The sequence below is a fragment of the Anser anser genome (assembly GCF_964211835.1).
Source record: "Anser anser genome assembly, chromosome: 4".
Taxonomy (NCBI): domain Eukaryota; kingdom Metazoa; phylum Chordata; class Aves; order Anseriformes; family Anatidae; genus Anser; species Anser anser.
The window spans coordinates 30,746,980-30,773,779 of NC_139724.1; the positions used below are offsets into that span (position 1 = coordinate 30,746,980).

At 40.5% G+C, this 26,800-nt stretch overlaps 2 protein-coding genes across 6 annotated transcripts in view; one reads left to right on the plus strand and one right to left on the minus strand.

Annotated features, from left to right (window-relative positions):
- Positions 1-12,555, plus strand: part of SPMIP2 (sperm microtubule inner protein 2) — a 40,420-nt gene extending 27,865 nt beyond the window's left edge. The window contains exon 4 of the mRNA XM_083832711.1: positions 6,217-12,555. Coding sequence (XP_083688837.1) covers positions 6,217-6,412 — 196 coding nt within the window. The 3' untranslated portion in view covers positions 6,413-12,555. The remainder of the gene's footprint in view (positions 1-6,216) is intronic.
- The window catches only part of FNIP2 (folliculin interacting protein 2), a 47,658-nt gene continuing 33,051 nt past the window's right edge, over positions 12,194-26,800 (minus strand). For all 5 annotated transcript variants that reach the window (XM_083832695.1, XM_083832697.1, XM_083832696.1 and 2 more), the window contains 8 exons: positions 26,213-26,301; positions 25,316-25,462; positions 25,021-25,190; positions 20,360-21,677; positions 19,501-19,657; positions 18,129-18,329; positions 14,554-14,669; positions 12,194-13,522 (listed from right to left, as the gene is read on the minus strand). In XM_083832695.1, coding sequence (XP_083688821.1) covers positions 13,444-13,522; positions 14,554-14,669; positions 18,129-18,329; positions 19,501-19,657; positions 20,360-21,677; positions 25,021-25,190; positions 25,316-25,462; positions 26,213-26,301 — 2,277 coding nt within the window. In that variant the 3' untranslated portion in view covers positions 12,194-13,443. The remainder of the gene's footprint in view (positions 13,523-14,553; positions 14,670-18,128; positions 18,330-19,500; positions 19,658-20,359; positions 21,678-25,020; positions 25,191-25,315; positions 25,463-26,212; positions 26,302-26,800) is intronic.

The following is a 26,800-nucleotide window of genomic DNA, read 5'->3' on the forward strand; positions in this document are numbered from 1 at the left end:
TTTTCTGCAGGTTAAGCTTTTCGTTTCATTGGCGTGATAGCATTTTTCAGCTGCAAAGGGTGATTAAAGACACCATTAACATTAGCATCAGTTCAAGGTGCGTGTCAGGACCCCTAGTAACTATTGAAATACACACAACGCACTGCAACCCCTCTTTGGTTTTCTGAAGGGGCTGAGGCTTCTGGCTGTAAATTTTGCTCAGCGGTACCGTCAACTGTTTTGCAAAACGTGCAGAAATTGCAGAAATCAGTCTGGTCAAGAAACGCATATTTAGCTTCAGCACAGCTGGGAGCCCCTGGGAGCAATGCCGCATTATACCTCAGCACAGGCAGGCTCGTGGCAGAGAAATGAATCAGCCATGTACTTTGCCCTACAACCTCACAGCAGGCATGCCAAACGACAGGCTGAGAGGCCAACTTTTCACCTTATTGCACCTTTGGGAAAGAGGCATTACAGTTGAGGAATTTTGCAGTGTGCTACGAGGTTTCACAATGCCTGGGCAAACAGAGATGGTGAAAGAGCCCAGATCTGTCAAGTTGAAAGGCTAAATCACCACTTCGCTCACGTGCCTCTGGAAGCCACCACTCGCTCGTGTGTGGTTGGATTGCCCTTGCTTCTTTGTGCTAAGGGAGCAGTGTTGCTAAATCAAGAGAGGGGCTTCATCTGGGGGCTCTGACAGGGAAAAACGAACATGAGCACCCTTATGATGGGCCAACACTGCCAGTAGTCCACAACAAGCAGGAGAAAACTGTTAACAGAGGCTGTGGTTGTCTAGCTGATCCTCAAACGAGCTGAGATAGAAAAGTTCCTTCTTTTCATTTCAGATACCATGTCTCACTCATGACCTCTAGAGTGAGAAATGCAGAGAGAACTGATGTTAAATAGGAGCGCTCTAAAGATGTAGTGAAAAAAAACTTATTTCTGCAGGCGTTTTAACTATTTGCATATGGCTACTGCATCTGTAAGAGCACAGCAGAGAAGATGCTTGCTTGTGCAGGTGTTAAGATACTTAGCCAGCAACTAAACAATCATACCTCATTCATCATTTCCGATGACGATATACCTGATTTTACAAAACTGTATTTTTAGAAGCAAGTTTTAGTCAATTGTGGTAATAGCTTTCCATTTAAAAGTGTAGGAAGCTATACGATTTCTAGCAGATTCTGGCAGATAGCAGCTGCAACACAGCATGTCCATCTAGTCCGTGGTGGTTAGGCTGGAGTCAGATGCTCCACAAAGCAGACCAGCCAGGGTCTTTAGGTCTGAGTGATTTGTGAAGACAGCAGGGTATCAGAGTTACACTATCAAAATGCTTTTAATTCAAAGTGTTAAAGTTTCAAAGTTCAGATGCGCAGCGGTCACATTTACAGAAAATTTTAAATTGAATTTTCACCGCACCGGGAAGCATTGGGTACCAGCAATAGCAAAAGAGAGAAGGCAGCTTTGTTTCTGTTGCTGGTTTTAAGGGAAGTTTTCAATAGCTGCCAGTTATCATCTAGCTTCCTTTGCTCAAGTTAAGTAAACTACAGAAACTGCACATCCACTATACTTAATGTATAACTGAAATAACATATTGCAAAAGGTACAAATAGCACTAGTGGTCACGAGCCCTGAACCGGAGGGAGGGAGGGACAAGCAAAATAACTGAGGACAAGTTCAGAGTACACTGAAATCTAAAAACCAAAAGCTTGTATTCTTATTAAAGTTTTGGCTAAATTAACGAGATGGCTGAGTTCCAATTGGGCTCCCATCCCTTGACCACAGCACAGTTTGAATGGTTCCTGCTACTGCAGAGTGCTGCTATTTTCAGACGTGAGGCCTAGAGCAAAGCCCCAGGCTCACATGAGCCAAAGGCACCGGAAGAAGAAACCAACTTTTCTTGTTTTCTGCAGATGTCAGCACACAGCCACTTCTCACACACTAGAGATTAACTAGTAAGAGGTGTGGACTCCATCTTTTACCCAGTCACAATAGATAGGTCCTAAGATTTCAGACTTAGGAGTGTAGCCTCAGCCACCAGGGCATTATTTGACCTCGATTTCCTAGTAGCCGCTGCTCAAGCCCTTTGCATTCTTCCTCGAGTTGTTCCACCTCTTTAGGGATTTTTCCAGCTGACCCCTTTGATCCTATCTGAAGAAGCTGAGCAGGGGCAGCTCCTTGCATGGAGGAATATCAGGCCTGACAAACAACAGCTGCAGCAGAAGTCAGAAAGCCTTTTACATGGTGCTTTCTTCCCCATCATCTCCACAGAGCCGCCTTCTGAGTGCAAAATATGCTTAGCACTTCATCTTCATTCTCTGGTGACTTCGCCTTTCCCCAGCCAGCATGACAGCAATTCAGCAGCTGCTACACCTCATTTATCAGCAGCTTCCTTCACCTGTGCTCAGAGCACTTGACAGTCATGGTCATAACTCATACGAAAGGCGAGTCCCCTCCTGAAGCAAGCAGAGCTGCGTGGTGCCCTCCGCAGGCCTCACAGCCAGGGGAGACGCCGGCTCCCCTCAGTGATCAGGAAGCTGTCACAGACTGGAAACTGCACGGATTTGCACTGTACTTCTCCAGAAGTTACCACTTAGGACATTACTGCAATTAGCAGTAGTGGCAGCTACCCTCACAGCAGGCTGCAGTGGGGGCAAAGGCCTGTAAGGGCCTCAGGCACTCCCCAGTGCAGTAAGAACCAGGCCCGAGACAATGCACCATGAAGGGCAGCAGGGGCTGCAGCGCTGAGCTCTCTGATGCCCTGCTGGAGCTAGGCAAGCCAGCTGAAACCTGCTTTTACACTGACTGCAGCTGGGGGAAAGAAAAATTGAATTGGCACTGGTGCTACAAAACACACGTTTCTGTATTACAGCCAGATGTAGCTGTTACTTCGCCCCTCCTCCAGGATCCAGCTTCTCTGTCACAGCTAAGCTGAAGTAACAGTAGGCAATGGTGGGAAGGGGAGCCATGCTTCCCCCTCATCCTCAGCACCCGGCTGCGGAAGCTCAAGGCAGGGGTAGCAGCTCTGGTCTGACACCCCGCTTCAAGAAAGTACACAAAGGAAGATTTTACACAAGGGAAGATTTCTGCTGGCAAACAAGGGATCAGCAGTCGATTTGCTTAACTAATGCAAAACCCACAGCCCAGGACTCCCAGTCCATCCCTGTGTGAAGGGGACCATGCTGAAGGACACAGACCTGTGGTCACCTTCACCTGCTGCGAGGCGCCCAGATGGTGAGCTCAGACCTGGCCTCACAGGAACTTAGTCCACTGAATGCAAAGACCACAGCCATGTGTATTCCTTCCTGTAGCAGGCATGCAGCCTGTTCCTTCTCCTGCCGTTGAACCTTGCATTTCTTCCCCTTGGCATCTGGGAATAACTCAGGCTACGCCCGGGTTTGACGCTTGCCTCTCTCTTCAGCAACTTGTGGTGTCTTTCAGCACATCGTTTTTGCAACAAGAGCCACTACTTAATCTCCAGCAGCAGGAAGAAATCATCCAAAATCCTTTGTTTTGAGATGCAGTTTATGTTTGTCTAGTTATCCCAAAGGCACCTTCCCCCCACAGGGACCCTCTGTCCTCAGCTGCCCAGCAGCTGGCCAGGATCAGGCCGCCCCTCGGGAACAACTGCCGGGACTGCCATGGCAACTTATCCCCTCCGAGAGTGACAGTCACATCTTGCCTGGTCAGGGCTGCTTTTGATCTTCTGATTCCCACCGTATAGATTAAAATCAGCAGCACCAAGACTGAATTAGGAACTCATAACAGACACCGGTGGAAAGAACTGGAATTTATGACTCATAATTTTACTTTTTTTTTGGCTCATTCTTCTTGCATTTCCTCCTGCCCCTACCCTTTCACATAGTTTAAAGCTATTTACACTGGTTGCATTGTGCTTTAAGAGAAAACCTGCATTATATCAGTTTCCTATATTGAAATAGAAAGATGTTAAGACTCTGCATTGCCACACAGCGTTTATCACAACTACCTGCCCATCAATCTGTAAAAGCTAGCGCATACACTGTTTCTGTGAAGCAGTAAGTTAGCATCTTGTACACTCCACATGCTTGCCTCTAACACCTTCCCACTGCTGCAAATGAGAAACTCAGAGACGAGCTTCATCTTTCACTTCTGCTTTTATTTGCCTGAAAACTAGCACTTTTCTGGAGTGGATGCCAACTGCTGCTACTTCTAAGTGCTGCTCAGCAGCTTGTCATGAGTTACTTTTTCCATGTCTTTAACGCATCCCAAGCAAAGAATAAAGATGCATAACAGTAAAGAAGCAGGTGCTTGGAAAACAAATTATTTCTTTGGCAGTATCTGCATGGTAAATACTTTCAGCTAAATCTCTACCCTTACAGACAATTGTGATCATACACAATGAGCTTTCAAGGCAGCGTTTAAGAGTTAGAGAATTAGTTTCCTCTCTTTTCTTTTGGGAAAGACAGACGGAAGCCTGGATGCTGGACACTATTTCTCTGACTTTTAAAGGAATTCCCAGGAAGGGAAAATTAAGGAGTATGCTACTCCTCTTCCTCCTCCCCAGCCCGGCCAGCAGGATTGTCAGATGACAAATGCATTATTTTGGGACTCAGAAGATCAGGTACTAACCTCAGCCACAGCATCCCTGCATGCCTTTGGACAAACACCTCACCTTTCTGTAAGGAATTGCAGTAATTACCAAAATGCTAGAAAAACAAACAGGAGCTTCTTTGATGTTGAGCCACAGGCACAGGGTGAAAATTCCTGCTCTGCCACTGGTCTGACTTCATCAAGAATTAGGAATGGGGTTAATCAGTGTGGTTAACTCAGCACAGCACTGAGATTAAGGTATGTTAGTGACCAGAGAGAGGTATGGTGACTCCAGAGACAATCTTAGCATTGCTGCTCAGTGCTGTACTATGTTAGCAGGCTACAAGCTGTACTATCGGGACGCTCCATGCTTGTTGCAGATTATGTAAAAGTGCCCTGAAATTCAACAAGTCCACTCTAAAGTTCACTGTCATGCTTCAACCTCAACTGCAGTGTAACCCAGCCCAGCATCACAGCTGAGACAAGAGCATTCACAGTGGCAGCCAACCATCAAACTACAGGAAGCATTACAATGCAAAGCATAGCGGGGGTGCTGCCAGAGATGGCACCCCAGAGAGCTACCAAGCTCTTCTGCGTGCAGAACTGTAGTTATGTCCTTCTTAGCAGTCCCCTTTTCTTGAAGAACGGAGTGGGACTTTGCGCAATCAGCAACACCTACAGGTGAGGTTTTCCACCTGGATTCTTTGGGACAGCCATCATGAGGGACTCCTGCTTCAAGCACTTTGTCTCCTGGGGTGGAAACCATCCAGCTGTCAGCTCTCAGACCATACCAAGGTTTGAAGTCTCCTCACAGCTCCAATCACAACCTCCATACTCACTTTCTCTGGGGCTGGCAGAGCAGTTGCTATCAACAACAACACATGCAGAAAAAGCATTATGTATTTTGATCAAAAGCAGAGAAAGCTAATTTAAGAAGAAGTGAGGGGGGAGGAGTAAACCAGCTTTTCTACAAAGCTTAGTATGATCCCAGCGATGAACTAGTTGGATTAGCTACTTAGCAGCAGTGTAGTTTAAGCATCACATGGCTCTGGAGAGGAAGCCTTTTGAAGATGGAAACGGCATTCCTGAGTTACCAGCTTCCTCAGCTACCACGAGCACAGAAGCAAGCACGTAATAGCACACAGCTACTCCTCCAGCCACACCCAGTAGCCAACAAATTACCCACAGCACTCAGAATTTATTTAGCAACACTACAAACGGGCATTACATCTTCAGCCCTGCATGTTTACCCAGTACTAGGCAACAGGCAAGACCGCTGCATTCCTGTGGCAAAAAGTGGCATCACGAAAACCCAGAGAAGGCTATCTACCTTAGGGGGTGTAGCCATAGCTAGGCCTAACACAAATGTTTTAAATACCAGGGGCCTGACAAACTCACTTGAAAGGCTGGTGTTTGTTAACATCCCTCGTTGTACAGCGCTGAAATATTAAGGTCCATTCCTCACCTACCCTGTGAGGCACATCAGGTAAGCATGCGGGAGACCCCGCTCAATGAGTCTCCAGATTTAGCTGCCATTTTATGTCAGAGACATCCAGCCCCTACAGGATGAAGTCATTACTGTAAAAAGCAGGACAAAGGGGTAAGAAAAAACAAAACACCTTTTTCCTCAGCGCTAATTCCATTTTTGTTTCATGTTCACATCAGGCAGCCCGCTCCCTACGTTCTCGAACAACAAGGCCGCGGTGCACGGGCCAGGCTCGCCTGGGACTTGGGCAGATACAAAGGCTACCTTCACCCACGCAGCAAATGGGCAGCTGTGATTCAGGCAGCCCAGTCACCAGCGCTTCCCAAATCAAAAGGTGAGGTGTTTTCTCCATTAGAAACACACCTGAAAAGTTAAAGTGCTTGCACCAAGGCTGCAGTAGCCCTTACAGCCACCCATCACCTACAGAAGGAAGGAGAAGCTATTGGTTTGGAAATGCAGCATAGGATTTTCAATTTCACATAAAGCAGGGCCACACCATGAGTAACTGTCAAAAAACTTCACACATTCCAGGGAATCAAAAACAGTTCAAAAATGCTCAGTGCAAAACACCTATAATTTTCAAAGCTAACATGAAGAATTTTAGGAGACTTGTCCACCTTAAGGCTAAAATGACCTTTGCAAATCTTAAAAAAAAAAAGTGCTACACTACCATAAAACACCAAAGAAAAGCGAAAAACATTTACATGAGAGTAACAAGTAGAAAAGAGGAGAAAACTTTCCAGGCTTTATTTACCTGGGGAAAAAGATGTAAGGTTGTAAAATAAGGTTAAATGGTTGTTAAAATTAAGGACAGGTTTGAGACAAACATGTTATATACAGGCTTGGAATACACGTGAGAAGGGAAAACATTTTTGTGAGCCCATTATCCCAGTCCTTCACAGCACTTTTTATCAGACAGTACCAACCAACCCGGGAAGATCTTAAGCAGACGTAAGCATTGATTTGTATTTCTGCATCCACAAACAGTTCCCTTCCCCTAGGAGTGGGAGCTTACTTGTGAAACTCCTTACAGGAGTTTGTTCTCTCTCAAATACCCTTTTGCCCAATCACAAATGGAATTGCTGCAACTCCAAACAAAAGAAATCCAGTTTATGAGATTATATTTATTTTTGAGTGCTTGGCTGTCACTTCTAAGCCCTTTGGCCTTGTGTTGACCTTTAGGATTTCTAGACAAGATGCTACTCTACTTGTACTACTTAAACTGTTTTAGCTCTGGGGTTGTGCCAAACCAACAACTGACTGCAACTATTATGAGAGTAATTTTCCAGCATGTGGATTACTAGCATGTGGCTACTTAAGCTAAGCTAATTTTATATGTGATTGGAAGACTTACAGGTCACAGTCTCATGGTTTATCACTCAGCTGCATATCCCTTATATCCAAAATCCCATTTAACATTGACAGTTGTGTTCTCTTTGACTACAAATACTTGGGAATTCAAAGGATATGGTGCATGGATGATTAACAAAACTTTTTCATTTAGTGAGAAAGACTACAGTGGAATACTGGCACAAGACATGGGTGCCTTGTGATACTGCTCATGTTTACTTATGTCTACTGTAACCTTGAATTCCTCATTACATGTAAGGAGACTCTCTTCATTGGTTCTGTATTTCTCTTTGCCATTTATTTAAAATGAAAAAGGGTTAAATCAGTTATTCACCAATATTTTGAGTTACATTTTTTGATCTAAGCACAGAATTTACTGCAGTTTATTGACAAATTTTATAACTGACAATGCAGAGTTGTCAATTTTAAAAGCTCGTTGGCAGTCTTCTTAGACACAAAGTATTTATTACCACAGGCCCCCATCCCTTCCCAGTGCTTGGCTATTTTACACCAGTCAGTCTGTTCCTCTGCCTCTTGCTAACCTGCCAGACAGTCCATATCATACAAAGTCTAGAAGAGGATGGCTAAGCATACTTCAGAAAAAAGTGTAACCAGTTGACAAGAGTAACAGCATAACCACATTTTTTAAAAATTGGTTAAAACAGAGCACAAGAACTTCATGGGACCTTACAAACCCTGTGCGGAAACCAACGTTGCTCCACAGCACAACCCTCAGAGCCAATACATTGACCCACAACCAGAGACATCAGGAGTTGGATCTCCAACTAATTCCTTCTTTTGTTCCTAGCTGATATGGGTCCTGTCCCTCTTCCTTTGCCCTACACTTCCATTTATCGGAATTCATTGGAGCCAGATTCAACTTGTGAACCCAGCAGAGAAGTATTAACTTTTTTTTTTCTTGGAACATGTTGCACTTGCACATGAGCAAGCCAATGAACACCAGAGCAAGAGACAGCACAAGCAGCTTGCAGATGCAGCCAGTATGACAGGAGGAAAGACTGGATGGGGTAACAGGTTTTTCACCTTGTTACAGGCATTAGCTATTAATCATTTCAAACCTTCTCACTTAAATGCAGAATAGGGAGGCAGCTACACAATTTGGCAAGAGCTGGACTGAGGTTACAGCTTACCACAGCATTAACATTTCAATGCACTTTTCACACAAAAAAACCTTCATTGTCACAGAGACCGATTTTAGCTAAAGCTATAGGAGGTCACTGTGTTTCTGTTAGTACTCCTGCATAAACTACATAGGAGTTGTAGCAGACAGCACAGCAGACATTTCTCCTCGTTTCAACTGCATGTACACAAGCATTTAGTATCTTGGATCTACTTATTTTCTTATGCTCGATTTCCAAAGGCTTCAAAGTTGATAGTTACTACAGCGAGACCAGAAAGCCGGAAATTGTATTCAGAGAACAGTGAAAAGTCCTTGATACCAAAGTTTGTAGGCTTTTGTTATATGCAATCCTCGCTAGCCTGACAAACAACTGAATCTCAGAAATTTCATTCTACAGATAAGCACTTACACAGTACAAGCAAGACCCACCTGTTCAAAGATGTTAAGCATAATTACAAGTGATCCTTTCTTCTCCATTTTTATTTTATGAGGACTTTCCAATAAGCTGCAGAACCTAAAGTGCTCTGCAGATCCTAGGCTTCCAGTGTTCCAAGCTGCTCATTGCCTTCTAGGTAACGTCCAGCTGACAGTTTTAAACCAAGCAAATATCACAACTGAAAAACAGATGTATGTGTGCTCGTAATATGAACTCAGATTTTTTCAGTCTGCAATACTAAATTGAAGTTTAGTTCATGGAGGGTTTGACACAAGTTAAAGACTTCCTTATAAAACTAATTTAAGTCCATCAACAATGTTATAGTCTAGTACTCACAAGGTGTCACTCATTCCTTTTACGCTGAGCGATTTAAAAAAATGGATGTACTATACAACAGCAACATTCTTCAGATAGCTCTTCTCATGTGCGTTTGAGCTCAGTGCTAGTCACACAGGCACGGGGAAGCTCTGCAGGACCTATGCCAACAGTTAGGGTCCTCACATTCCACTACTCCTTGAAGTTAAGACTTCGTACTACAAGAGTTGTTGTTTACATGCATAATTGGAGTAAAGCTTCCAAAGATGTGAATAGTATTCAATTAAATTTCAAATCTTGCGAAGCCTTCCCGTTAGATTCTCACAACATTCACTTACTCCACTACTTGGTTATTGGACATCCGTGCACTGTTAGGTATCGGCTACAAAAAAAAGAACAACATTTTGAGAAGTAAATTTTAAAAAGGAAGATACCAAATACCACTCACATTCATTTCAGAAAGTTTATTGCACCAAATGCCGCAAAGAAAGACCAAAATGATAGCGTACATAAACAACTATAAGAAAAAACACCAAAAACATGTAGTCTGACATTGGTATTCAGTCATTCCTAAAAAAAAGCCTTTGCTCTCCAAACATGCAATAGCAACACATGTTTTTATCAGCTATGGAAAGCCTGCTATATATGTCAAATTAACACACTTGACCTAAAAAAACATCTAGAGTGTATTAAGCAGTTCAGACTCAGTTTTGATTGGGGCCTCTTAACTGAAGCAAAGGTTATACTTGAGGGATAATACTTGAGGGATAAGTGATCATTGTGTGAAATTTATATGCAGGAGTTTGTTTCTGAAAAGGCTTTCTGACTTTTAGAGAAAAGATGCATTTTAGTAGGGAGTGGGGAAGACCATCTAGAGTATGTCATTAGAAATGCGAATTAAAGAATTCCAGAATCAGTGTGTATTTGTTTCTTTTGGGCAGAAGACAGCTGTATATATCAAATCAGAAAGTACCTATTTAAATTAAAAACGTTTAACTCTTGGTATTGTTTTAGGTTAAGGAGTTCAATTAAATACTACAATTTAATAGTTCATTCCTCCCCTCTGCGCATGGTTTAGTCTTGCCTGAAAAAAAAGAATACATTCTTTAAATTGCACTGTGTAAACTGCAGTTACGTGGGATTTTGGAAAGACTGTGCACTCCCACTTAAAATATGCATTTAAGTTTACAAAAACTACATAATACTGATAAAAACTTCGGAATATTTGAAGATTAAGCTACATTATCAATTTTAAACACCTCTGTACATTCATATCACTTCTCATTCACTTAAAATAAAAACAGGAACATGCCCTAAAGAGGTCTAACACAACATCTGTAAATACCTACTGCCCTGTCATGCCATACTAATTAACACAAACAGCAAGATGCTACCAAAAACAAGTTAAAGACTGAGTCAAAAAAGCCCTAGAAGGTGGAATCCCATCAAATGAGGTAGTATCTTTGGTGGAGGGGAAAGATAGGTATTTAACTTTCTTCAGGCTAAAGCCTTTTAACAATAAAGGGATTTAATTTCAATCCCCCCCTTCCTCCCCCACTAAAACTGTCAGAACAAGAGAGTTCTTCATATGATTTCTGAAGAGCAGGAGCAGCAAAATGGTAAGAGAAAGCAGCAAGAACTATAAAGTTTTAGCCTGGGCTGAAGAAAGTCCAAGTGCTTCGACCATCAGCTCACATGCTGCCCCTAGCTTAATGTTTTACCAGAAGGCAGTTTTTCTTGTTTGCTTGTTGTTTTTTTTAGTAGGTGCAGTAAAAAAATCAAATGTTACTTGTTATGGCACTAGCCTTGAAATCACTGAATGTCGGCTGACCTTCGGCTTTCTTCGAACACTGAGAGCAAAAGTGTTTCTGCACATCTCTTTCAAGAATTATCAACCTGTTCAGATAAAAACCCAACTAATGCTTTATGAGAAACCGAATTGTCTTTTAATAAATTCACCCAGTATTCACGAGTGGCATGAAATAAAGTACATGAGAATTTCTATATACACTCAGGGAAGCAGTTTCAAAGCTCTACACACATGCACGCCCACATTTGCCATTACAGGGATAGGTCAGGAATATGTGACTTGCTCTGTGGTTCTCGCTTTGTCTTAACCTTGTGAAATAGAAAGCGATAGCTGCTAACAGCTAGATGCAGAGGTAAATTTACTTTCCAGCAGACAGAAGAATTCACAGACCAAAAATATGAAAATTTTACCTAATTATTAGCAGTAGGAGAAGACCTGAACCACAGAAAGATTTTAGCCTTTGTAGGCAGAATATCAGGGACAAGCCTATGAAAATGCAGTAAAAGAAACATCTGGAATGTCAGATCAGAAACGCAGCATATAAGGATCAGCTTTAGAAGCACTGTATCAGAATATTAACTATCCCTCCACTTGGAAACAACCCCTCTTCACAGTAAGTCAGCCTACCCATTTCCCCTCAAAAAAGCAACACAATGTTCATCAAGACCCCAATCACATTTAAACAACTCACAATATGCACATTTCCTTGTTTCAAATCATTGAAAGTTTACTGTAGAAAAGTCCAAACATCCAGGTAGTATGAAATAAAATCACTTTTAATAAAAGTATGTCCCTTCAGTGTTAAAAATCTGTAACCACCAATGAGGACAACGCGTAACTGGTGACCAGAAGTTTCTCATCAGAATTCACTGTTCACAAGCAATTGTTTTGCTAGCAATTTGCTTGCAAACTGTCAGTTTCAGACACCTCATTCATGCTGGCTCACAACAGAAAGGTCCAATATTCATTTTTCCTTTTCTTTAAGAATGTTTGTTTTGATCCTTTGTTCTTTCCTCAGTCTGGTCCATAGTTTCACATCCAGCTCAACAGTGCTTTATGCAAAAGTTTTTTTTTTTTTTTACATTCATGTTATCAACCACATGAAAACAGTAAAATACAAAATTTTATTTTGCTTTCTAGAAACACAGAAGGCCAGTATCAACTCATGTAGAAGTAGTTTCTGGTCTCAAAACAGTTAGTCTACTACGGAAAGGCACCCGGGATGATAGTTCAAGATTTCAGTAGAATCATACAGGGTAATTGCAAACATTCATAGTAATACCAAATATTGGGGGTTTGTCCCCTACTTTTCCTTTTATTTCAGACAATGGTCCTCTTTTATACCTAATATAGTGACCAACTAGTAGCCAGAAAAAAGTAATATATCTGACTGAAGGTTCAGTAAGGGTTACCCCACCCAAATAAGATTGTCTTCAGTTTGTGCCAATTGCTTGGTCTATGTGCACACATATGCCCTAATAGCACTGGCATCATACAGAAGGCTGTCAAATTCATGTTCCTCAGAGATAGTAATACTTGATGACACCAAGACAGGTTTAATTCCCAGGACTACAGTCATACAGAAACTCAAGAGTTATTGAAGTTGCATCAGCAACCAATGTAAACTTGTAGCAGAAATTCCATAACGCTTTCCCACAAAAAACCCACCTCAGAAGTTCATTCCATTTTCAGGGTAGAATTACTTCTACTCATGAGCTCATCTGAATACCTCCTCATTAAAAGAGAAGCAACCATAGCTTGCTTAATCTCTTCTCCTCACCTCCATTCCCACTTAGCATCCGGCTGCTGAATCCAGGTTTCTTGTTCTGAGCTGGTCACTTCTACTATACAAAATCATGCTTATGCTCTGCAAGAAAAATCATGTCCCATCTAATACACTTGTGTATAGGAATGCTATGTACATAGTTTACAGCTCCTCCTCCCCAGCAAAGAAATACACCACACCACACTCACGAGCGTAACATTAGGAAATCCATTCCAACCCACTTGTTCTTTAACTGTTACTTCATGGTTTTGAGCAGCGTTTTGGATGGCAGCTCACAGTCTGCCACATAGTGTTAACTTTTGTCCATTGAAGAAAAATAAAATGCAAGGATGCAGTCACTAAGTCAGAAGTGAGATTGTAAGAAAAACCTGAATGCCTTTACATTATGTAAACTGAAGTCCTCCGATCAAACATCCAGCTGAAACCAGAATCGGAAGATGGTAGAATGTACAGTCATCACCTGCTTTCCTCAGTGTTCCCCTTTATCAGCATTTGGCAACTGTTCTTCTTTCAACATTCCCATACTCTTTCTTTTACTTTAAGGGAACAACTATCCTGAGATTTTAATTTATAAGAGTATTTGAGCAACATATGGAGAATGAGTACTTGCTATAGCAGCCAACAAAGGCAAGTCATTGGATTCAATCCTAGAAATTAAAAAAAAAGAGACTTTAAAATACACAATCACCTTCACAGAAGAAGATAAACACAAGAGGCTATTCTTCATTCACTTCAAAGAAACTGAAAGTGTCTTGCTATAATCATCGTTTAATTATTTGTTCATACTATACCAGTAAAATTAGATGGTAACATTTAAAAACAAAAGGGCTGTTACCATTTAAGTGAAAAAGATAAAATTATATACCACAAAATGTAATACTTTTTGTGGTACAAATAAAAATTCTGATTTATTCGCTAATCCATAACCCTTAGCTTGCAGTCTTTGCAGCCAGCAGGCATCAATAAGCCCAGCCGAAGAAAATACTGAACATCAACTTATGGAAGACTGCAATTTCATGTTTTGAATACAACTCAGTTCACCATGCAGCAGCACTTTCTTACCAAAAATGACCAAAAGCTGGAAGAATCAATTATTAGGCAATAAAAGTAGCACAATGTCTCACAGATGCAATGTTCAGTTCCAACCATTTCCAACAGAACACTCCTCAAAGGCCAGTACATAAATTTATATACATTTTTACACATATATACACACAAGTGTTTACTTCAGGGTCTCTACATTTCTCAGTATGAAATCTTGAGCATCCAGGTATAAAGATAAATTAAGTTTTAGCTACAGTGCTTAAAAACCATCTTCTTGGAAGTGTATTCATTTCTTTCTTCTTCCTCTCATTCTGCTTTCACAGCACATGCATTCATGAAGTACTTGGCTAGAACACAACCTATTACTGAACAACCTCAAAGTAACCAAAATCAAAACTTTCTTCGTTCTTAAGATTTCAGAACAACAAATGATTTTGCTCCTGTTGGACTGTGTCTCCTGATGGCTCACTGGAACCCATTTCTACCCTTCTTTAGGTGCATGAGAGAGAGGGGAGTAATGAACATGGAATAAGTAGCAAGTCCCCACAGGAACATAACTACATTCAGAAACTGCAAAGCAAAGTAACTGCCTCAAGTTTTACCATAGAATAAGACTGATTTCTGCAATACTCACCCCAATACAATTCCTAGTTCTTTTACATGCACTCTTGTGTGTCCTCGCAGATATTCTGAAAGCATTTTGCTTTTGAGATACATCTCTTGTAGTCTATCCTCAAGATGCATTATGCACTGTAAATACAGACCAAAAACCTCAGAATGGCTTTAAAAGAACTGAATGCATATATTACAAAGATAGCTAAAATGATATGCTTACTTATCTTAGCCAGAACACCTTTAAGTCTCCCCCCAAAAATCTGTAAAGAAGTAAATGTGTTACAGTTGTCCTGGCAACTTAAAATACACTAGCTTTCCCTCATCTCAAAGAATTGGAGTATTTCAGTTTTCTTGTGCAGCAAGTTTGTTGCAGGAGTCAAAAAGAAAACCATCCAATTTCCCTTCAAGTCAAAGTGTTTCTACTGACATATAAGTTTTAACCAGGTTCAAAGACATTCAAGATACCTTATTAAGATCTAACCAGAATACATAACAAATGTCTGTTACAAGTCAGTACTTTTTCCTGAAAGCAACAACAGTTCCTAAAATTAGCACACTCTTCAGCACCAGAGAAGTCCCATTCAAGAGACTAAAACATAAGTGAAAGACACCATTATCTTCATCATAAAACTGTACCTCTTTTGATCTCTAGTTTACTGGAGAAACTAGGTTACAAATCCTTTTTTGTTTTTATTTTTGTCTGTTTTTATTTTGTTTTTATTTGTTTTTAATTAGTACTACATAATTCTAGTTTAAAACTCTTAAACATTTGATGTTGTTTGCAAAAGGTAATAGTTCAAGTTGAAATACCAATTTAATTACTCCAATTTTGTTCAGCAGTAGCATGCTGGAACTTGTTTAAAAATAGTCACATGGTAGGTACATAATTTCTCATACATCAATTGCAAGAGAGCAGATGAAAACTTCAAGGAGATTTTTTTTAAAAAAACAGTAACACAAGGTGAGTACACGGGACATCTTCACTAGGTGAGTAGGCAGGCTGTTTTATCAGGTATTTTGTTCCAGAACAAAAGGTAATTCAATACATTCTTTCTTTCCACAGGGATGACCACTTCAAAGACAAAAACAAGAAGCACGTGCAGAACCTCATTATCAAATATTTAATCATCCAGCAGGCGGAGACAACAATTGGAATCAGCAGTAGCAAATACCTCCAGGCCATCGTCTGGTGTATATTTTAAGTTTAATGGAAACCGTAAGTATTAAAAATGAAATCTTGTGCAAGCAGTTCTGCTAATCAAAAAAAAAACAGAAAAAAGACTCATGCTCGTGGGTATCCTACCATGCATTTTTCTGATGGTCTTGAGCAAGTTGCTGCAAGTTGCAAGTTGAGAGTAGTTTGATCTGTTTGCTTCAAGCGAGTTTTCACTAAAGCCATTATAATCATAACACTTCTGATTCTAGCCTAAAGGAAGGCATTTTTACCTTCTCTACTACAGGTAACTAATACAAAAAGCCTGTTAGGACTTCCCCGGTGGTTCAGGTAAGCATGCAGCTGATTCCCAAAGTGGCAGTTCAACATATTTCAATTCCACTACTCATAAGCTAAAGGACTATAGATTTTTTTTTATTAAGAGGAAGTAAGGAAGAATTTCACGTTGTTCTAAGAGATTCTTTAGAGAAGATTATCTGCTACTCAATCAAAAAAATCAAAATCAAAGGACTTTCCTCCTCAAGCTCATTACATGAATCCATTTTGTTCAAGATGTCCAGTGAGGTACAGAAGAGCAGTAAAAAAAAGTTGATGCTAGCTTCCTCTGCAACTTCTCATCAACTGAACAGGAAAAAAAATGAAGTCACTTAAAATCAGAGGAGTAGCTTAAAATGAGCTAGAAGGTGTAGGTAAAATCTTTGTCATACTGCTGACAAGCAACAGTTGCAGTCTCCACTTCCCTCTCACCCTGGCATACTGCACAACTCTGCAGTAAGGTTTCCAGTCCAGTGTCACAAAGTCATCAGCACTTGTATTTTATCCAGTCTCAAGTTGGGTTTTGTTTTTTGTTGTGCCATAAAAAAAATTACTCTTCTGAACAGTAACTGCAGGTCAAGAAACATACACTTTTAATCTTCAAACGTACTGCCTTACGCATTTCTGATCTATGCTATTATATATGCTTTTGTCAAAATTTAAGTCAAATAGAATCACCATTAAAAAAAATGGACTTCTCCCCCCAGAGTTGAATGGAACACCCAACTTCCATTCATCCATTATTCTTTTCCCGTTAACAAAGACCTGCAAACTCTGACAGAAGGTTCAAAGTGACTTCAATGTGGATTATAGGAAAACAAAAATTACAAGCTACTAGGACTGCCATTTTACTGTTTTTTTTTTTTTTTTTTAAGGAAGGAAATAAAATTATTCCACCTCCAAAAGCCACTACACCACACAAAGCATTCGGAAGTTGCATATACTAGGGCAGAACTGGAAGTAGTACTTCAGCTGCAGAAACAACTAATGAGTTCAAAAATGCCAAAATTTAAGGCGTTCCCGTGCAAGCATGATGACATAATTCTAACCTAAGTTGCATGTTTTTCAATATAAAAAAGTATCCAGAAAGGACACTGATGTACTTGACCCTAGTACTTGAAATCAAGTACTTAAATTAATACCACTAATTTTATCCAAAGCAGCATTAATTAATACTATTTCTAGTTGTTAATGTTCAGTTCCACCTTCCTCTTCTGTCTACTAGCAGTCATTACACAAGTTTCCTACAAATAAAGTTTCTCAAGGCTATCTGCTGAAGACCAAGCCAGTTCTGTTTACTCAAAAGAAGACTACAGAAAAAAGATACGCAATTTCCCCCCAGCTACAACTGTGTTAAAAATTGTTATAATTACTGCTGCCAGACTTGTGGGTAACTTTGCTGTAATCAGCCAAAACAGCTATCAGAAAGCATTACTGATCTGCTCTGATGAACTCTACTACTAATGTGGAGAAAAAAGGATGCTATGGGATGGGAAGCATACACTATGAGAAAGTAACATCCCCTGCTGCAACCCACCCAACCCCAAGTGTTTCAGGTTTCAGTCTCCTCCCAAGAATGCTGTAGGCATGTCTGCCAGGTGGTCTGAGACAGCACTGGTTGACAGGGTGGGCTAGACTATGCATAAAACACAAAGGTCAAGTCAACATGCCAATACACATGTAACTGGGGATAGAGAAGAGGCATCCACTAGGTGGGGTTGGTAAAAAAACAAAACAAGAATAAAAAATTGTATGGTAGAAACAGTAGAGAATGAGGAAATTATACAAACAAAATAATCTAAGCCAAATTTCACAACTCTAATCATAAATACACTCATGCTAAAGTTGCCTAAGCAACTTTCATTCTTTCTTATTTTGGAGCAGCTGACTTTAATCTTGGTCTATTACAAGTAAACTAAGTTAAAAACAGTATCCATAACTGGACTGTAGCATGCATTCTTTTAAATACATTGCACCAACTTTGCTATGCCAATAAACTAATATCTGAAACAACCCAATAAAATACGCAGTGTGCAAAACTCTGCATTTGCTATTTAAACTAAACAATTTTCATTAGCTTCAGTTTTCAGTAAAGAAATACTTACAAAGTCAGCTGGGAGATTGAGTTTATAAAGCTGTAAAATAGACTGCAGTAAACTGGATACTTGACTCGAGACCAAGACATCCTTGCCTAACTTCACATTGTCCATCATTTTTCTCTGGCTGGTAGCTACTTGTACGTTCCATTTATCTGTGTCTGCAATAATGCAGACAGCTTCTGCTATGGGTTCATCTAGCACTGGATGCTGCAAGAGATGCAAGACAAATATTACGGAAAACTTTCATGCGCATTTCCACAACTTAGTTTGAGGCTCCACTTTTATTCACTCTGAGGCAAGGGATAAAGTGGTCCAAATGAATGCTTTTGTCCAGTAGAAAACCAAAGGCATCTCAAAAAATGAGACAGAATACCAGTTTCAGAGACAGAGCTGACATCCAGTAATGTTAGGTCAGTGGAGCCTAAACTGCCAATTTGATTAAGGCACTTAATTCTTTTTTTTTTTTTTGAGTAATGTTTCAGAATCACTACTCCGATATTTTTTCTTCACTAACAGTATTCCAGCCTTCCTGCAAAGGTTAAGTTTCTTCCAAAACAAGAGTATTAATTACACTGATTCAGTGAGTGGTTATACTGACTGTAAGGGATTTCACTATGCACAATGATGGCAAGGTATATATGAAGAGACAGTATCATATTAGAACAATTTGGTGTTTAAACAACTGCACACGCATCACCATCATGGACAGTGTTTAACTCATTCCTACAGGATGATTCTTGATTGCTATAGAAAGAAGCAATTGACAATCACTAGATAAACACCTAATATTGCATACTAAACACTTAACATTCCTTTGGTGAAAGATTCGTTGTAAGTTACTTGGTGTAGTTAAAGTATAGTAAGAATATCACAAAAGATCTTACCTACAGCTAACTACTTTATGCAGTCAGTCATTTCTGCTACAGCCTAGTACAACACAGGCTTCCACAGGACTTCATCTCCCTTGCAACACGTGCCACTAAGTGGTAAACAAAGATGTTTCCAACAACTTGTGTACCATTTTTATGAAATACAGGTAACTGTCTGCTATTGTGACTGTGCTATTGTGACTGAAAAGAAGCAGTCAGTTTTTTTCCTTGTTTGTAACTTCAAGTTGCAAACATTTTTCTGCATTCATCTTTCAAGAAAAGACTTAAGAGAGTATAAAGGGGAAAGGAGTGATTCTTGCATGAACAGGCTTCTCAGTCTTTTAAGGGGTTTTCTTTCAAGAAAGCAGACATCAGCTGTGGCTGTTAAGGACTGGCGAGTACAGTGAAACAGGTCTTATTTAAAGTACAAACTACCATGTTTCTGTAGCTTTAGCTTCTCAGTAATAGCAACAACTCGCACTATGACTTGGAACAGTACTTTAACTCACATGTATCGCATGAAGGAGGTCTGCTAGTAGACACTGCTTGAGTTTTTCATCATTATTTACTCCATGCAGCACTAGATCAGGCACATATGTGTGACAGTAGCCACCCAGAAGCGATCTTCCAAAGTTTTTCACACACTGACTGCTGATTGTGTTTGACCTGAAATAAAGAAATACAAAGCAGGTATGATTCTTGCTTGACAGACTCCATTCAGATGATGATATGGATAGTGTTTGATTTACTACACCTACCTCTAAAAAAATGTTAATTATTTTTAAAAATTTAACATTGTGTTGATTCCTTCAAATTTCAGAAAAGGCAGGTCTGCACGTAGCAGAGCTTGGGGTATATATGCCCCCCGGCCTTGTTCTGTGGTTAACAGGTTTGCTAAATGTGAGTTCTCACACTCAGCCCAAGCACCAAAAATCTTCCTATCTACTTAACATGTGCATCAGCAAGCTCCATGTGCACCTGTAAAGCTCAGAAGTTTTCAAATAAGATGCTCTTATTTTTCAAATCTGTTTAGTATTTGTCAGTTTAAGCAAAGATGAAATTTTGCTAGTCCTCAGATGGAATTGTTTACACAGTGTTTCAGGCAATCCATAAAAAAAGTCAGATTTTTTTTATTAAACATTTTAAGAAAACCTTTGTCACCAAACTTCAGTACCAAAAGCTTTTCATTTTTTTGTTTGTTTGCCAACTCTGTTAACAAGAATCCTAAACACACTACCAGTGGATGGTATGAATTTGTTTGCAAGGAACTCAATCAAGATCCCAGTGGATTTCAGACTTGAAATTCTAAACATCTCTAACACTGCAACAAATTTCATCTCTGTTTAGCTGTAAGTTAAACTCCTTTACCTTGGTAAAGGAAGCTCCACTTCCGCAAACTCTTCGAGTCTTTTGCTGACATTATCATGATGAACTTCATCAGGAATACAATCACCTTCTTCATCGCTGGCTCCAAGAGCACTGTCTGAACTCTCATTCCTTGGAATGTCCCCTTCAACTCTGAAGGGGGTTTTCCTTCCAGCATCCCCATAGGGGATATCTTTAGCACTTACTTTAGGGGACTCCTTTCTGACAGCAGAACCTACTTCCACACAGTCAGGTGAATAGCTCTCCAGATTGCAAGAGCATAAAGTTCTAGTTTCTTTCAAGCTTGGCAATGTTACAGTTTCTATGTTACCAGTGGACAAAAGTGGTTCACCAGATACTGTGTTCCCTAAATTCATTTCAGTTCCTTTAGTTTCCATATGTTGGTTAAGCATACGCTCCTTCCCCTCACAAGGTGGAATCTGTGCATAACAAATACTGGGTTTACTGAAGGGCAAAAAGGCAGCTTCGCAACTTTCTTTTTGATTCTGGGAAACATCCACAGTCAGATCTGTGGAACTTGAGGCACAATGTACTACCACCTCTGGATTTTTTCTAAATGCCTTCAGATTCTCTTCCATTTCTCTCCTTTGAGTTTCAAAGTCTGACTCTGGTGACGCAGAACTTCCGATCCGAAAGGTGACCTTTTCCAGTTGGGAACTCCTGTGGCCAGACCTTTCAGGACAAGGTAAAGCAGATGACCTGCTAGACAACTGCTTTTCCACTTTCCTTTCAGTCTGGTTCTTGTTCTTCCTTATATCCATTAAATTCTCCAACTTTGATTGCTCTTCAAAGTGGTAGGATCCAGCCCCTGTATCAGTGACAGTTCTTTTCCTACCATCAGCTGCTCCATTATGCAAAGTGCTAGTTAGACCATCGACAGCTATGGCAGAGTTCTGACTGACTTTTCCTATTGCTTCTTTCTTTTCTTTTGAAGAATCTGGCATAGTGCAAGTGCCTTCTGGGTTATGTACCCACCCTGAAATACTGTTGTTCTTACCTCCATCACTCTTAGGAGGTAGGATCGGAGGCACAAGAGCAGGTTCATTTTTGACAGTGACCACCACATAATCAGACTCCTCTACCTCTCCCTTTTCTAGTGCAGTTGTGATCTTGCTTCCATTTAGCACTTGTTCTCCTTCCCCAAGCATTTCACTCCAAGTCAGCTGATTTTCTTGTAGCTCAGAGCACCTAATGAAGTAAGTTAGGACATACAGCAAGCGCTGCACCAACTCTTTACGTTTTCCAACAATAACAGTTCGAGTCAATCTAACCGGAGAGCCTATGGCACCATAGAGATCACCTAGACAGGAAAACAAGAATTTCACATGCTTATACATGGCTGTAATAAGCTATACCACTTACATTCAACAAATTTTGAAACAGCATTCACTGCAGACTTCATTTCTTTCATGGTAAATTCATAGAAGTTGAAAATACCAGAATAAAAAAAGAAATCTCCTCACATTTCTTACATCCAACTCACATCCAAAAGGGTTTTGGTGTCCTTGTGAAGGTTTGACTGTTACTACTCAGTTTCTTGCAGTTCAAATCGATTACAGGTTTTTAATCATAAAACGTTTACAACGTGTTATCACTTGGAATTTGACACAACAGTTGCTGAAGAATATATATCCAAAGCTCAGAAAACAGTATCACGGGTTTCAAATTTTGTACTAGTTCCCCCCAAAATATTCTCTTTAATTGCACTCACTTTTTCTTCTCCTTTCTGTTAACCAAATTCTAATACAGATGTAGTCTAAATAGTATTTTTCAAGATTCAGATATTCAAAACAGCAGAAAAGGTGCAGTATCAGCTTAATAAATGTGGTTCTGAAAATACAACTACTTTACTGTGCAAGGCACGTGCACTTCTGTGCACTGGGAGTCAACCTCACTAACCTTTTACTTCTGTAGGAAGTAGGGGAGGACTAGAAAATATATTCATTATTTAAAACACAATCATAATATGAAAAGTAGGTACTAGGGCATAATCTAAGTCTCCCTAGAACTGCTTATTTGCTAGCTCATTTATCCTGGAGAACCACTATACCCTACTTTATTGAGAAGAGCCATCTATCTTCCAGCAGCATATCACACTGTCAGCTGGAGGGTTTCCACCCAACATTCTGGGAGAAATAAACAGACAGATGGCTGGTACAGAAAAGTTCTCACACACTATTAGAGACAAAGATGGGTTAACTCGAAAACTGGCTATTACCAGGTTAACCCAGCTGTCTTCACTCAACACCCATTAGAGCACACCCTCTAAATGTCTTTGCCCAACCAAACCCTGGCTGACATCACCAGCAGATGGGAAGCAGCCACCAAAAGCTCAATTTTCTTTAGCCAATATAAGCACTCACATTGAAAGCAGATTTCTCTGGTTTGAGGCATTATAAGCTGTCTGCTAATCTAACACATTTTTCTAGGTGCTAAGTCCTTACCGAGGGCTGGCTCAAATGCTCTGGACTGAATATCCCATCAAGAGTTTTGTGCAAGCCTCCTGAAACAATGCTATATGAAACAATCATAGCTTTAGAAAGGTTTCTACCAAGAGCAAGAGAAGCCTGATTTCAGCATCAGAAGGGGAGAACAGCCAAAGACAAAATTCATGCCCATCTTCCTCTGAGCCGCACTGCACACAGAAGTAATAACACTCCTGATTCTAGTCCTGCAGAACAGAGATCAACAAGACAGTAATTCCACTTCTCTCACTTGCTGTCTTCCCCACCAAGACCTGTCATTTCCCACGATGCCAGTGATGCACCAGAGAGACTGCTGCACGGTGGCACGAGTACACTCTCTTCCCCCAGTTAGGGGCACCCTTGCAACCTGTCTGATGGCTTAACAGGCCAGCACATTCATTCCTCAGTAACCAAGTAAGCTGAAGACTGCTCAGGTGGAATTCCATTAACCTCAGTGCCTGATGGGCCACAAGGACTAGCAGTTTGGAAAGGAAATGGGAAGATAGATTTTCTTTCAAGTTGTGCACAGTTGCTAAAGAAACTGGATTCAGGCTTAGCATTCATTTGCATGGTTGACTTTAAATACAACATTACTGATGCAACAGTAAGAAAAGTCACAACTGTGGTCCTCAAAACACGCTATTGCTAAGCACATTAGATTGAAGCTCAAGTTTAAAAGAGTACGCCTTCCTTACAGTATTAAATACAAATGCATCTATGTAATTGTAATTGATATGTAGTATCTAGTGAGAACATAGTTCTGGATGTGGAAAGCCACGTACAGCACAACACTTCATAGAAAGTCATTTCTATTTTAAAGCACCCAGACACTTTATTATTTCTAAAGAAGGGGACCAGCAGAGGGCAACATCTTACTTTGCACATCAGTTGCTGCAACCACCTGATACTAGCTTTTGGGCTTCGTAACAACCAAACAAAAGCAGTAAGCATTTTGAGTTCAGCCACTCAGAACTCAGTTGGGCCAGTGCTGGTAGCAATGCACAGCCTGGAAAGGCAAAAAGAGGAAATGATTTCTTGACTAGTCACCAGTGGCAGCTCCTGGGAGGTACCACAAGACCTACTGCTTATCTTACACCTCCCACTCCAGCTCTTTTTTTTGTAACCACAGCCTGGCTCTGTCCTTAACACCCTAAGCATGTTTCTGTTTTTCCCTCCCTGGATGTCTAACCCATTTCTCCCATGCATAAGTTTTTAAAGACATGCTAAAACAGGAAACTTCTATTACAACTATACAGCTGAGGTAACAATTCTTAATTTCTTAAAGACTGTGGAGAGCTAAGCTAGACGATAAGGAAGAAACATGACCAAGATCACAGTGCAGAAGTCACATTACTGTTTTAGTGTGCATGTATGTCAATATATTGTAACATTGAAAGTTAAGGCTGATTTGATACCAAACTCACACCTGCTGCCAAGACAAGGAAAAATTTTGAAGGATTTTACCACTGGCAGCATTGTTCTGAACTCTCTCACCCACTCATTTGATAGCAGTTATTTAATTCCCTGTACCACAATAACAAACTACATAATTTTTGTTAGAGAACAACCTGAGGAGCTTGGAATAAAGAGAAAATCTTGTCCCAAGCCCACTCACATAACTCTGAATGAATGGAGGCACTGCTACTTGCCATACTTTTATTCTGCTGTCTTTGTGTCCATGGTATCTCCGTGAAGAAGAGGTAAATGAAGGCAGCCGGGGCAGTCTCAACTACATTCTCTCCATCCAGTCTGTTTCCCCTCATTCTTCCCAAACTGCTTAGGTCATTCACAGTATTTGCACCCTCTTAAGATTTCTATAGAAAACTAATTAACCAGGCAGTGTAACTGGAGGACAACGAGGAACCAGTGAAGAACTGAGCACCTAGGCTATGCTTGCAGGCCTGCAAATACTCTTTAGCTTAATTCAAGACATCTGTTGGCAACTCTGCTCAGCTTACACCAAGGCAAATCATCACATGTCACCCGGAGTTCTACCACCAGTCAAGTAACCTCAAGCCAGTGGCAGAAAAGCTATCACTGCAAAGCTCAGCTGTACTAGTCCAGATCTACCATGAGAAACAACATCCAATTTTAACTGTATACACAGAGGAATGCATACTTCCAAGTAGCTTAGGTAAGAGAAGTGGATGCAGGGAAAGCTTTCAACTTCCTACTGACCAAGCTGTGCCCAGAGAGGGTTATATGGATGTGATTTTGCCAGCATGTTCACAAACTGTGATGTGCGCTTCTCAGAGAAGGCTTTTATGGGAGGATGGTCAACTGGCATTACAGTTGGCACCCAAGCCAGATGATACGTCAGCACCGCAGTTAACAAAGCAGCAAAGAACCTAGGAGAAAGAATATTACATTAAGTGTCAGAACATACCCACATGCTCTGGGAAGCACACAAGCTTTTAAGAAACATTTTTTTTGGGGGGAAGGGGTTGGGTAGAGGGGGGAAATAAAAGCTTACTGGTTTTTGTTGATCTGTTCTATCAGAAAGGTAAATTCTTTAAGAAAACGCTGGCATAGCTGGTTCTTTTCCAGGGTATTGGACATCATATTAAGCCACACAGGCTCTGCAATCCTTGGAACAGAATATAGGTTCCAGATGGTAATTCTGCTCAAAGAAGATTCCCAAAGATTGACATGTTAACACATACATTTCAGATTTGCAAATACAAGTAGCCTATTTTCCCTTCTATTGTCTATTGATTTTTATTTATGCGTTTATTTAGGTAGGAGCTAGGAGACTAAGCAAACTAGTGTATCTAGAAAAGTTTTCCAACTACTTAGTGTCCCTGAAAATTAGCCTGTTTAATTCAGTGTACCAGCAACTTAGTGTCTTCATATGAATTGCATATCATTCCCTTTCTTGCATTCCCCTATGTAGTTTTATTTAGAGAAGTGCCAATTATTTGGTGGGGGGAGGTAACCCTTTTCTTGGACTGTCATCTTTTCCTCTTTTAGGTACAAAAAAGTGCCTTTGACAATAACTTTCCTGTCAGTTTCACTGTCCAGCATCTACACTTCGGAGTAGACAACTCAACTGCCTGAATATAACAATCAATCCATTTGCCTGCAGACATCAGCAGAATCCAACTCTTGCTGAGGTCTTAAAGGCTGACAGTCCAAAGCACAAGTGAGCAAAACAAAGTACTCGATTTATTTTCATTCTGAAAATGGCTGAGCTACCTTTGCTTAAATTCTTAGAAAACGTGTACCCAGTACAGAAAATTCATTCGCACTAACTTTAAAACCAGCTAAATTACAAAATCCTGCATTCAGTCGCTTATAATTGAAAGTGACAAATATCTTTAGAGGTTCATGAGAACAACTCTCCTTGTAATTCAGAATTCCATCAACTCACCTGAATTCTCCCAGGGCATCCATGACTCGGCTGATATAAACCTGCACTCTTTGGCTGGATTCTGCTATTTTTCTACATGAGATCATGGCCTTAATTAAGAGTTAAAGACACAAAACAACTTCTTAAAGGACTCGCATTCTTCATCTTTTTAAGCTTCATTAACACGTCAAAATAATTAAGATCTAGCCCGACTGTTATGCAACCGCTCAGGACAGCAGTAGCTGCCAACCTCCCTCCACCTCATGATGAAAAACCAACTCCTAAAACTAAACATGGAGAGACAGGAGAACATTTTTGAGAGAGTAAGGGGAAGACAACAAACTTTTGTTACCACTCATTTAGTGGCAGCACAAAAAAGATAGAACACTATCCTTTCCACGATCTCTAGGGAGTCAGGACAAACTCGTAGTGAAATATGAGGAAAAGAAAAGCCACACACCATAAATCTCTATTTTCCTTCTGACTAGAAAAAAACTACAGCTTCTTTTCAGCAAATGCTGAGTTCCAACATGGGGCTTAGGCTCAAGACTGTGTGTGGTAAGGAGAGAAGGAAGCTTCAAATCACACACTTTCTCCCACTCTTCATCT